We start from the raw sequence: 13,342 nt of genomic DNA on the forward strand, positions 1-13,342 counted from the left end.
GCTAAGTAACTGTTTTTGCCTCTTGCTGTACGCCAGTTGGTCTTGGGTCTCTAAGCAGCAGCACTTGAGCATGAGTTGGGAATGGTGCACCAGAGATGGGCAGAGTACTCCAGCAGTGATCACCAGTGTCAATCAAACTAAACGCAATCTCATTCCTTCCACTGAATGTGACTTTCTTGGTATGTTCAGAGATTGCGCTAAGTATTGTCATCAGTGTGCTGGTGTGGAGCTCTTGCTCCAGAATTCACAGCCGTTATCCCAGGTCTCTGGGGTCCTTCTGCCAAGGGTAAAGTCCCATCCTGCAAGCACAGCCTCTGCTTACCGTTCTGCAGTGTGCTTCCCTGTTCAGATGCATTCACACAGGCAGCTGATTGTGCCCAGTTTACTAAGCAATGCAGTGGCATAAATGCTCCACGAAGCTTTTGTCTTACGCTGATTTTATCATTTTGCTGTCATGATCTTTATATCACGTTTTGTACTCTCCAAAATTAGTTTTCTACTAAATGTATATCCTTTTCTTTTTACATTTTTGTGCCCTCTGTATGCGTGTGTGTTATTATGAATATATTTGTAAGCATATTCACTTTCCTTTTAATCTGGCTACAGCTGGGGAGAGTCCCTCTTTAATCAGTGTTCCATCTTTCATTTTTGATTTGTGTCTCCTAGTTTGCTTTTTTTCTTTAAAAAAAAAAAGTTTCCTGTTATCATCATTTCCTTTTGAATAATTTCTTTCTGGAGTGACTAACTTCAGGTTTCTGTAGTTGTTCCTTTCCAGGTACTTTGTGTTTTATTGATGTGTCTCTGTTAGTGCATGACACACTCATAAGCATGTGATCACCACAACAGCTATTGAGTTGTAGGATAAATTTCCTTGCAGCTGTCAAGTTGGCTATAAGAGAATTCCTCAAGCAGTGGTTTTCCAATTTAAAAACTATCTCCAATTTTTCCAATTTGGTAGCTTGGAAATACTACCATAGCATAATGTTATAATTTTATTAACAGAGAAGGGATGCTCTGCATCCCCTTTCAGAATGACCTCACTTCTGCAGTCACCTATTTTTCATTTTATGCTGCTGCTTCTTAAATCTGGAGTGTCTGGATATATTTAGCATCTGTCCATTGTAGAGGAAAACTTAGTTATCGGCTACTTAAATAAACTGAGCATATACAGGTCTGTGTGGCCTGACAGGAAATATTCTAAGTCTACTGAGGAAGTTGATTGATGTTATTGCAAGGCTGCTTTCTATCATCCTTTGAAAGGTTATGATCCCTGGGAGGGGTGCTTAATAATTGGAAAGACAAATGCTGCAAGTGTCTTCAGAAAGATTGAGGAGGATCTGTGGGAGCACAGGGCAGTCAGCTTCACCTCAGTCCCTGGGATGATTATGAAGCATGTCCTTAGGGACTCCATTTTCAAGCACGTGGAGGGCAAGAAGTGATCAGGAGCAGCTGTTGTAGATTCACAAGGGCAAATAGTTTTTCTACCAACCAGATAATTTCTCTGGTTGAGATGGGTAGCGCTGTGAACAGGGAGAGAGTAAGGGATTGTTGTTTTACCTTGACCTTAGTAAGGCTTTCAACACAACCTCCCGTAGTATACTTATAGCCAAATTGGAGAGGTGTGACCCGGACAGGTAGACTACCAGCTGGTTGAAAAAATAACTGGACCATTGGGCTCAAAAGGTTGATAGCTAGTCTGAGTGGCAGCCAGGTGCAAGTGATATTCCTTGGAGACTGATCCTGTTCAATGCCTTCATCAGTGACATGGACACTGGGACAGAATACACCTTTGTCATTTTGGGGGATGATGCCAAATTTAGGGAGTGTTCATACATTGGAGGGCAGGGCTGCTGTTCAGAGGGACCTCAACACGGAGGAATGGGCTGACAGAAATGTCAGGAAGTTCAGAAAAGGCAAATGCAAAGTTGTGCACCTGGGGTGGAGCAGTCCCTGCAGTGGTGCAGTCTTGGGATGGGTGGCCTGGGGTGTAGCTCTGCAGAAAAGGAGCTGGGGAAGTTGAGAGCCAACTCAACATAAGTCAGCAGTGTGTCTTTGCAGTAATGAAGGCTTTGCTTCTTGCTGGCCTGCGTAAGGAAGAGCATAGCCAACAGCTTGGGTGGTGGTTACTCCCCTCTTCCTTTTGGACACATGGTTAAAAAAAGGGGGCGGGGGGGGGTAAGTAGGATGGTGCCAGGCTCTCCTGACGTCACATGCTGCATGCATTACAGGAAATTGTGATTAGATAGAAGAGAAAAAAACCATGAGACTAGTTATGCATGGAACAGGCTGCATGGAGAGGTTGTGGAATCTCTGTTGGAGATTTCCACAACTGCAAGAGGACTGTGCAGCTGCCTCTAACTTGGAAGTTAGCTCTGCTATAAGCAGAAGTTGGCCTAGATGATCTCCAGAGGTGCCTTTCAACCTAACTATGTTCTGCAATTCTGAGATGAGAGTATGCTGCTCTCCTCCACCCACCTGCATGAACATGCTTTCAAACTGATCTTAGCCAGAGAGCAGCAACCACTAGTTTTATTGTTCTTTCATAGGACTTTGTAGGAATTAAGTAGTTCGTTTTCCACACTAGGACTACTGCACATAAAATAAACAGTGCTCAAGTTAAATGTGTCTTTCAGTTAAAACTCACATTAGTTAGCAAAGAGATGATCATATTGCTCTTTCTGAAGTTTCTGTGAGCAAGTGGAGTGGGGCGTGACGAGTGGCACCTATAGATGTGGGAAAACTTCCGCAGTTAGGAGAAAAGGTCTTGACTAAAATGAGGTGTTATGGCTTTGAGAAGTGCCTTCCATAGTTTACTGGTTTTAGATCTATGCAAACTTGTAAGCAATCACGTGGCTTCTCACAAAGAAAGGGGGCAACCCTTGGCAATGGGAATGTGACCCTCTTTTAGTCTTTTCTAGGCAGTTACTGGCAAGAACTATCCCAAAGACTGATTGTTTGCACAGTAGTACCTTGATCTCTTTTGTGTGTGTCTTGTTGCAGAGGAACGAGCAGTAGCTGAATTTTTTACTTGGATATCAACATTAGCTACCTTACTTGTTCTACATGAAGGGAGGCTGTTGATGCCTCAGGAACTAGTGTTGGGTGTTCACAAATTTAGGACAATTGTACGAAAACCATATTTGGCTGTATATATTAGAAATGTTTGACAGGTACAGTTCTTATTTGATAACAAAATTTTAAACTCTGCTAGAATATGTTAGCCATGCACCACAGAAGCTTTTGTGAGTATGCAAAGGAGAAGAGAAAAAACTGATGGCAATGCTAATTTGTTCCTTTGTCGTGATTAAGAGGGCATTTCCATGATGAAGCAAAGACAGTCCTTTATACTTTCTGAGGGTAGTGGAAATTGGATCCAAATTTCTTGAGGCCAAAGTGAGTCAAGCCCCTCCAAATATCTCACTTTGACTGTGAATTAGTGTAGCTGTCATGAGCAGGCAACAATTTCAGGGCAGCCAGTTCATGCAGTTAGAACTGACATCAAACTCTAGCCCTCATTGGTAGGAGTGTAGAACAAAAAATGTAGACTCAGTTGGAAAAATCTCTGGAATTATACTAGTGACCCCGAAGAGAATCCAACAGTGCTGAAATGGTATTTTAAGATTATTTGTGCATATATATAGATCCAAGTAACTTGAAATACAGGGGAAAATGTCTAAATTTCTGTAAGATTTTTCTGGGTTTGTATTGATCAAGGAATTGCTGGACAAAACTTTCTGGTGAATAACTGGAGAAAGATCCAGTGTCATAAGTACTTACTATCTTTCTATCTGCCCTCTTTAAATTAGGGTTTGATTTTTTTGCTGGCAATTCAACTTCTTGTACAGTGAATCCACTATCGTATTCCTATTTGAAATTGCATGTGTTCATTTTCATTTCAATATAGTACACTGTTGTGGTTTAACCCCAGTTGGCAACTAAGCCCTACGCAGCTGCTTGCTCGCTCCCCCCACAGTGGGATGGGGGAGAGAATCAGAAGGGGAAAAGCGAGAAAACTCGTGGGCTGCGATAAAGACAGTTTAACAGGTAAAGCAAAAGCCACACACACAAGCAAAGCAAAACAAGGAATTCACTCACCACTTCCCATGGGCAGGCAGGTGTTCAGCCATCTCCAGGACAGCAGGGCTCCATCACACATAACGGTGACTTGGGAAGACAAACACCATCACTCCCAACGTCCCCCCCCTTCCTTCTTCTTCCCCCAGCTCTATATTACTGATCATGATGTCCCATGGTCTGGGACGTCCCTTGGGTCAGTCGGGGTCAGCTGTCCCGGCTGTGTCCCCTCCAACCCCTTGTGCCCCCCCAGCCTGCTTGCTGGTGGGGTGGGGTGAGGAGCAGAACAGCCCTTGGCTCTGGGTAAGCCCTGCGGTGCATGAACGAAAACATCCCTGGGTTATCAACACTGTTTCCAGCACAAATCCAAAACACAGCCCCATACCAGCTAGGGTGAAGAAAATTAACTCTACCCCAGCCAAAACCAGCACACTCTCCACCCCTTATTCCATACCATTTAAGTCATGCTCATTTACCACACTATCCAATATAACCTCATTAACCACCACCCCTTTCCATCCTTTGATATAATACACAGATATCATTCCCTTAGTCTATGGACCACCCCTATAAAATGTCTTTAAAGTGTCCACAAATGCCCATAAAATGTCCATTGAGTTCATTTAGTCCATGACTTTGGGCTCCATCTGTTACGGTGGTCACTCAGGACAGCAGAGACGGCGTGTTGTGCGGAGTTACTGGGTGCCAACGCCAGCTCAGGTCAGGTCACTGCTGCACTTGCACTGCTTCTTGTAAGGCTTGTCCTCCACTGGTGCAAGTGGTTCCTGCTCTGGTAATTCCTGTAACATGCAACTCAAATCATAGGTTACAACAATTTAAAGGTATTACATTATGACCTCCACCCCTGGGCCCTTTGGGCCAGGTTGTAGGGTTTAACATTGCAATGAACTCCTCCCCTTGCCCCTGCTCGGGCTTGGATTTATCCATGGGCCACAGTCCCTTCAGAGGTATCACTGCTGCAGCACAGACAGGACCACGGCCACAGACCCTTCATGATGCACCTGCTCTGGTGTGGACTTACCCACAGCCACAGACGCTTTGGGGTGTCCTGCTCCCGTGTGGACTCATCCACAGGTCCCAGTCCCTTTGACTCGAGTTCACACTGGAGTTCCAGCCTGTCCAGTACAGCAGCGCAGAAACAGCAGCAGTGCCCTGGCCGTCTGCCAGCCGAGGCACGTGGCCGTTGCTGTTATCAAAATGTTCCCAGGCACAGCGGAGTGAGATGATAAGCACTACAGCAAGCAGGAAAAGCAAAAAGCAGCCATGAATGAGCACAAGACTCTAATACACAGTGAGGCAAGCAAGCCCCATGGCAAGCACCGGAGCCTGCCAGTTAATAGCTAAACAGCTATAATAGCTATAAGTTTGATCTAGAATGTTCCAATCAAATCTGGCGTTATCTAGACCCCTTCGTGCCCCATGTTGGATCCCATAAAGGTCTGTTGTGGTTTAACCCCAGCTGGCAACTAAACCCCACACAGCTGCTCTCTCACTCCCCCCACAGTGGGATGGGGGAGAGAATCAGAAAAGTGAGAAAACTTGTGGGCTGAGATAAAGACAGTTTAATAGGTAAAGCAAATCAAGGAATTCACTCAGCACTTCCCATGGGCAGGCAGGTGTTCAGCCATCTCCAGGACAGCAGGGCTCCATCACACCTAACGGTGACTTGGGAAGACAAACGCCATCACTCCCAACGTCCCCCCCCCCTTCCTCCTTCTTCCCCCAGCTCTATATTACTGATCATGACGTCCCATGGTCTGGGATGTCCCTTGGGTCAGTCGGGGTCAGCTGTCCCGGCTGTGTCCCCTCCAACCCCTTGTGCCCCCCCAGCCTGCTCACTGGTGGGGTGGGGTGAGGAGCAGAACAGCCCTTGGCTCTGGGTAAGCCCTGGGGTGCAGGAACGAAAACATCCCTGGGTTATCAACACTGTTTCCAGCACAAATCCAAAACACAGCCCCATACCAGCTAGGGTGAAGAAAATTAACTCTACCCCAGCCAAAATGAGCACATACATAAAGTCCTTATTCAGAAATTGTTTCACTGATTGTTATGGATGTTGTCAACTCTTTAAAGACAGTGATTGAGAGCTGACTACATTTACAGAAGTGCATACACTGCTGGTGATACGTCATTAGCAAAGCTGTCAGTAACTGCTTATTTTCCTTATGCTAAGAGAATGAAGAATTAGTTCATGGTTAGTCTCTATAACTTTTAGAGGTCAGCGAGAAATGTGATACAGACTTTACTGGTGATCTCTTATCGCTTGTTTTATGCTGGAGGTCAAACTAAATAAGTTAAGTGAGTGTTTTATGGACTTAGCTTTTGTGTATATGACCTAATACTAATCAATGTGACTTCTTAATATGAATTGTGTAGGACTGGACAAGCCTCTTAGTTTTCCCATGATGCTTTGGCTGTGTATAGCAAAGGGAGGAGAAAAATATTATGGAGAGTGAAAGCAGAGAAACCTTGAAGTGCTTCAGGCTGCCAGGTGGAGGGAGCTATTGCTTTGTGTGGTATGTGAGGGTGGAAGTAAATGGGTATCCTATTTGTGTGGTTGTCCCTTTTTTGTCATTGGGCAAAACCTCTGTACTACATGATAGTGTTGTGTTCAGGGACCACTGAACAATGGTTGTGTCTTCCTCTTCTCTTTACAGGGTGGATCACTTGTACACATTTTTTGTTCAGTGGTCACCGGAAATATATGGGAAAGATGCCAAAGAGCAAGGGTTTGTTGTGGTAGAAAAGGAGGAGCTTGACATGATAGACAACTTCTTCAGTGAACCCACTACTAAAAGCTGGGAGGTGAGTGCTTTTTTGCCTTTACATGAAGAGTGTGCATCCTCTGTTAAGAACTTCAGCACTTTCTCTTTTGCTGATTTTTATGGTGTTTCTGTATAATGCTTGCTGCTTCATGTAGAAGTCTCTTCAAGGCTCATTATCTGTCTCACAAATGTACTCATATTCCTTCAGACATCTCTTCTCTCCCTAGAAAGAGCAGGCAAACAACTGGGAGCTCTCTGCTGTGCAACCAGCAGAAGTTGTGTAAATATTCTGGTTATGCGATGTTAGCCTTTTGTAAAACTATACAGGTGTATGTTGTCAGCATTGCTAAATTTGCATTGTATTTATAAGTTACAAATAAAATCTCCAAAATGTGTACTTAGACATAAACACCAACACAGACTCCTGTATGCTTGTTGAAATGTGGTGATGTGCCAGACCCTTGCTTCTCAGGTGCACATAGCAATACTGTTTGAATATTGGTTGTAAAATGGGTAAGTTTTATCCTCGGACTTCAGCTCTTTCATATGGGGGCTTTTGCAATCTGTTCTAACTACTTGGCATGCCTCTGTTTGTTGTCTGTCTCTTGTGCATACAAAGCCTAGTTTCTAAGGGAAATAAGCTTGTGTGTATTTTTTAATAGATATTTCTGAACATTGAAGTACTTGCTATGCTAAGGAAACAGGAAAGATTAAAAAACAGATAAATCCCTAAGTGGGAAATATCTTGATGGCAATTTAAGAAGTGATCTGATTATTTGTCTTAAACAGAAACATGTTTTGAAAATTCTACTACCCTCTTTTTTTTTCTTTTTTTCTTTTTTCTTTTTTCTTTTTTTCTTTTTTTCTTTTTTTTCTTTTTTTCTTTTTTCTTTTTTCTTTTTTCTTTTTTTCTTTTTTTTCTTTTTTTTCTTTTTTTTTCTTTTTTTTTTCTTTTTTTTTTCTTTTTTTAAAGCATTTCTGTCTTCAAAGTATGTTGTCCTGTTCAAAAGTAGAGCTTGGGAGTGGGGCTTGTCATTTGAAATGTAGCAACATGACCTCTAATCCCAAATTGCTTTTATTTTTACAGTTTTGTAGTTTCTTAATGTTGGTGCTTTGTGAACTGCAAGATGAAAAAAAAAAAAAAAAGAAAAAGTCTTCATTCCTTGTTTTGCTCAGAGCTGAGTGCAGTCATATATTGCACTAGATTTCACTGTTCAGTTGTTATTTGCATGCCATTTTCATAAAACCAAAATGAAGGAGGAGAGCCAGTGATCCAAAGAACAGAGGTGGGAGGGATCTGGGCACACAGGGAGCTTGTCTCTCATTGTTTTATTGAAATATATATTGGGAGAAGAATTAGGTGGAAACTGCTTCTAAAGGTGTGTCTCTTTTATTTGTAATATATTCAGGCTTTACAAATTTAAAGTAGGTCTGCCAGGAAATCTCTATTGAAAGTCCAAATTTGGGCATGATTACTGTGAAAGTTTCACTCTCCCTTGTGGGGAAATAGAAAGTGTGGTTGCAGAGAAGCATATAAGCAATTTTATCACAGTGTGCCACGGGCAGTAGCCATCTGTCATGCTTGTGAGCAAGAGCTCTTGCCAGTAGAGCAGGGAAGTGTAGTTGATACTGTAAAATAAACTGGTAGATGATGAAAGGGGAACAAATGCCTTTGAATATTCGAATTCTTTACTATGCCAGACCTGACCAGGAGGAACCTTTTGTGGAGGTATGTTCAACTGTGTCCCTGTTTGAACAACTTGGATCTAATACAGCACTTCTGCCCTAGTAAAAAATGTGCTGCTTACTCAGATGAATTTTAATAGGGTATTTCCACCCCAGGTAGCTTGCTTTCTCAGTCCCGTAAAATCTTTAAAAGATTTTGTAGGTTCAGTTTCTGTAGTGGTTGATTCTTTCCATTTGTCTCTGCTTTTGCGTGGTCTGTAAATATATGATCTTGTAGATTCCTTTTCTTGCAGTTGTTGACTCTGAACTTCATTCAGACGTGCACTTCAGTTACAGACTGACTAGGTATCTATGCAGTGAAGAGAGGGGTTTGTCTCTCTTGGGAGCTGATTTGCAATTTACAACTGTGTTAGTGGGTTTTCTGTGGTTGCCTACGTCTGAGAGTTTGGTTGCATTTTGCTAGGTACCTGTTGCTGATTGATTTACTGTGATATTTCCCCCCCACTCCTACGGGGAGACTACTCCTAGAAAATAGTCTTCAAAAGAGGAGTTGAATACTTTTGATTTAAAATGAAAAAGGTGTTTGTTAAAAAAAAAATTAAAAAAAATGGCCTGGGAGAAGGGAAGGATAACCATTCAGGAGGTGGAAAAAGAACAAGGATAAAAGCAGAAAGACCATTTTCCTTTGACAGTTTGTTGGTTTTTTTTTTTTAAAATAATCTTAATTTTGCAGTGCAAACCTTCCCTGAAATGGGCCATGTGTAAAATTTTCCAGCACAGAATTCTCTTCAGTCTCAGAAGACCCAGGACTAGATTCCACTGAGCCTGGGCTGGAGGGGCAGGATGCAACCGTACAGCTTTTGCAGTATCACCGGCGAGAATACCCGTACTGCCCGGGTGCACAGGGGCACGTCACAGCGTTAGTTCTGCAGGCTGGATTTTGCCCTGCGGTCCTGCCCTCTTCTCTTTTCCTAACTCCGCTGTGTGTATCGGAGTGCCGGTGCCCAGGTGCCCTGCTCGGAGTGGCTGCCCTGGGCTCAGCTTCAGGCGTCTGCCGGTGAATGCAGGCTGGACGTGAGCACGTGCAGTGGACCTGTTGCTCCCATCCCCCTGGAGATGCTAGGTGTGACTGGCAGCGTTAGGGCTTTTTCCTACGCACAGTGAACTCCTCGCCGGTCCTGGTCTTCGTGAAAAGCTCCTTTCTGTGCTTTGTGACATGGTTAAATCTGCACCTGGAGTCAGTCCAGTGCATTTGCTTTCTCGCCTGTGGGGCAGGTGTGTGTAGGACCTCCAGGCACTTCTTGGCAATTGTCTCAGCTGTTGACAGCTTCTGCAAGTTCAAGCAGTGATCGTGAGGGTGCGGAGGAGTTATGCAAAACTTTATCCATGTGTAACATGGAAGTCGTTTGGAAGCCATATTTGCAGGGAGGTGTAGCCGCGGCGCGGCATGCTCTGCAGCCACATCTTGAGGTTCCTGCTCCCAAGACCTCTGTGGTGACAAGCTCGTGGAAGGAAGGCGGTTTAAGGTTTCCTGTTTGTTTTGTAGTTAGGCCCCCTTGCTTCCCCTTTTCTTTCTCAGTGGCCTCCTCTCTGAGCTCTTGCTGTTGCTTCCCATTTGCTGTGGTGGCACCGAGCCCCAGGTAAAGCCCCGCTGCCGGGCACGGTGCACCTCGTCTCATCTCCCGGTGCTGCGCGGAGCTAAGCGCCCCGAGCTGCACTGCAGGGTCAGCAGCTTGCCAGCTGTGCAGGATGATGCCCTCTGCCAGCTTGGGAGGGAGCCAGGACAGCAGCAGCTTGTTGGGAGCCAGGACACCCAGACTGCGGCCGGCGAGGGGTGAGGCAGCGTCCTCCTGTCCGCGGTCAGCTCCGTGCTGCCAGCTCCTGCCCTGCACCACATTTGGGCTCCTGTTTGCTGCCCGTGCCACGTGGGGTTCGGAGTTTGTCCCCTGTCTCTCTCAGCACCTTGTAGACTGCCGAGTCCTTTTATAGAGAAGCATGAAGCGTATGGACTCGGATTCTCATTTTGTTTCTAGCTTTGTGGGAAAAGGTAGTGCATTTACCTGTAGTTGCTGGAAAGAAGTCTGTGCTTCCTTTTATAAGTATTTAAATTCAAACCTGGTGTTAGAAATATTTATATGGACTCACCTTTTAAAATACTACGATTTTCTCGCTTTATACTTAAGCAAAGGAATATGTAGAAGTTTCCAAAGAGCTGTTTGATCGTTTTCAACTAAGAATGTATTTTATATAGAGCTTGACACTCAGAATGAGTATTTTCAAGAACTTGCATAAACTGGATGCTCAAAATCTTACTTAGTACATTTCCTACAAGACAGAGCTTCGAAATACCTGTTCAAGCTGATTTACATTTTTACTTCTTTGCTATATTCATTCTGTTTCAGTTTGTATACACAAACCCATGTCTGAGTCAGTAAAGAAAATCAGGAAAATGTTGCTGGTTTAATAAAAAGGAGAAGTGAAATTTTAAACTTTTTCATATAATGCTCGTGCATTAGCACCTGAGAAAATAATTAATGTACTCAACTAGCTGCATGAGAGAAAACAAAGAAGCTTCTGTGTCCTCCTTATTTAGAGTCCCACGAGACATCTAGTTCAGATGCGTGTAGTGTGCCTCAGAAGCAGAAGGTGCACTTTAGCTTTCTGACTTGGGACCGAGTATGTCTGAGACAGACACTGATGTCACCTGGTTACTTCAATGTTTATTAATCCCAAGGAACTCTACAGCTGTGGGAGGTCACCAGAGCATGAAGAAATTCTGGCCGTGATGTCTCAAAGACACCTTGCCAGATAAGTTTTTCCCTATTTGGTTAAGGCTGCCTGTGCTGGATAAAACTGTCCCATACAGTGGTTTTGCTCCACAGAGTGTAACAGCTGAGGAGTATGTTGTTTTAAATTAATTTGCTTCAACAGAGGATTGACAGCATAAGAGCTATGCTTTAGGTTGGACAATTGTTCTCTTGCCTCAGATCATTACTGTAGAAGAAGCAAAACGACGAAAGAGCGTTTGCAGTTACTATGAAGAAGAAGATGACGATACTTTGCCTGTCTTAAAGCATCACAGCGCTCTCCTGGAGAATATGCACATAGAGCAGGTATGGCTAGAAAGACCTCAAGTTTCTTTGTTAGCTGTGGTCCTGTCTCTGCCAAGTGTGGGACATTCTGCCTTCTGGAGGCAGTACCAATGCTTTTTAAGAGTTTGGAAAGTACTTAGTATGTTGGAGTGTCCTTGTGCAAGGTCCTGTTTTGCTGCGGGACTGGCTCACCTGGAAAGCTTATTTTTATGTTTTGCAACTCTGGAGTTTGACTTGTGATATTGAGGACTGGCAACTCTTTCAGTGCCCAGAGAGGGGGTGCCAGTTTTGAAATCTCTTTTACAGGTGATGTGAATGCAGACAGTTGGGCTCAGAGTACAAGGCCCACATGCATGTTAAGCTGAGATGTTAAGCTGCTGGCATCAGCCCTTCCCTTGACAGCCGTTTTTTGGCTCAGAAGCCCCTGCAGAAAGGGAATAGTCTGGGGCACCACCTGTGACCCAACCTGTTGAATATGTAACCATTTCCCCCTGTTCATTGCCCAGCTTGCCCGGCGCTTGCCCGCACGAGTGCAGGGATATCCGTGGCGGCTTGCGTACAGTACACTGGAGCACGGGACTAGTTTGAAGACTCTCTACCGTAAATCAGCATCTCTCGACAGTCCAGTTCTCCTTGTCATCAAGGATATGGACAACCAGGTAAGGAGTGCTTGTTCTGCGAGGGTTGGACTGAAAGGGCAACACTATAAAAAGTTATCATTATGAAGTGCTAGTCATGCTGTGAAGTGACATCATGCCAAAATAAGACACTGGTGTTTGTTTTCTTTTATATTTTCTACTGGTTAAACTTACAGGCAGGAATGTACATCAGCACTAATAGAAATACCCGCCTCAGCTTCATAACTGCAATGAGTGCTCCTTTTAATAGTGCCCATGGATATATCTTCTTTAGGTATGTCAGTTAACAAGCTGTCACAAATAATGCCTCTGTGGAGGTCTAGTACTTCGGCAGCTCCTGGAGTTGGCATTCCTGTTGCTATTGTTGTCATCTGGCTTTTAACTTGCAGGATACAAAAGATTTGCAGGAGTACTTGCTCATCTGATGTACTTTACTAGTTGGTTCTTCTAACATGAAACACCATCTCAGTTGTTCTTTAGAAAGTATTTTGAAATGTTTGGGCTTTTTCTCTTAAATTTTGCACTATCCTCAAAAGTACTTTAATCATTTTATTCTGACAGATATTTGGAGCGTATGCTACACATCCCTTCAGGTTTAGTGACCATTACTATGGCACTGGTGAAACATTCCTCTACACATTCTGTCCAAATTTCAAGGTAAGTGGGTGTTCACTTTCTCAAATAAGATTTTTAGGTTCCACTTCTGAAACATTTATGAGATTTTTATGGAGACAGCATATCTGAGTTAAGAAGATGTGCTGGCTGTTGGTGAATGCAGTTAATCACTCATTGCTTCAATGCAATGCTTTAAGCAAAAGTGGCTGTAATTATCTGAAGTGCCGAGAGGACAGTTTGTAAGGGTGAGGAGAGGGTTTTAAATGGATTGAAGGGGAAAGCAGGGAGGAGTGAGTGGACTGTCAAAGGCTCACCTTGGAAGGCAGTGATACCAAGAATAGGGTATAATTTCACATGTGCTTAGGATCAAAGTGGCAACAAACCAGAAATAAGAGTGCTACTGAAGTACCCCTTAATGTTCATGACTTAGCATTTTTCAATATTGAACACA

The 13,342-nt window shown here is 43.8% G+C and overlaps 1 protein-coding gene across 5 annotated transcripts in view; it reads left to right on the top strand.

The window, feature by feature from the left end:
• NCOA7 (nuclear receptor coactivator 7) overlaps positions 1-13,342 on the top strand; it is a 99,630-nt gene that overhangs the window by 84,582 nt on the left and 1,706 nt on the right. For 4 of the 5 annotated variants that reach the window (XM_075046884.1, XM_075046888.1, XM_075046887.1 and 1 more), the window contains 4 exons: positions 6,753-6,900; positions 11,534-11,659; positions 12,145-12,297; positions 12,838-12,933. In XM_075046884.1, coding sequence (XP_074902985.1) covers positions 6,753-6,900; positions 11,534-11,659; positions 12,145-12,297; positions 12,838-12,933 — 523 coding nt within the window. Of the gene's footprint in view, positions 1-6,752; positions 6,901-8,247; positions 8,590-11,533; positions 11,660-12,144; positions 12,298-12,837; positions 12,934-13,342 lie in introns of those variants that run through there. The other variant, XM_075046889.1, reaches the window with a different exon arrangement.

Source organism: Buteo buteo, chromosome 15 (genome assembly GCF_964188355.1).
Source record: "Buteo buteo chromosome 15, bButBut1.hap1.1, whole genome shotgun sequence".
In the NCBI taxonomy this organism is placed as follows: domain Eukaryota; kingdom Metazoa; phylum Chordata; class Aves; order Accipitriformes; family Accipitridae; genus Buteo; species Buteo buteo.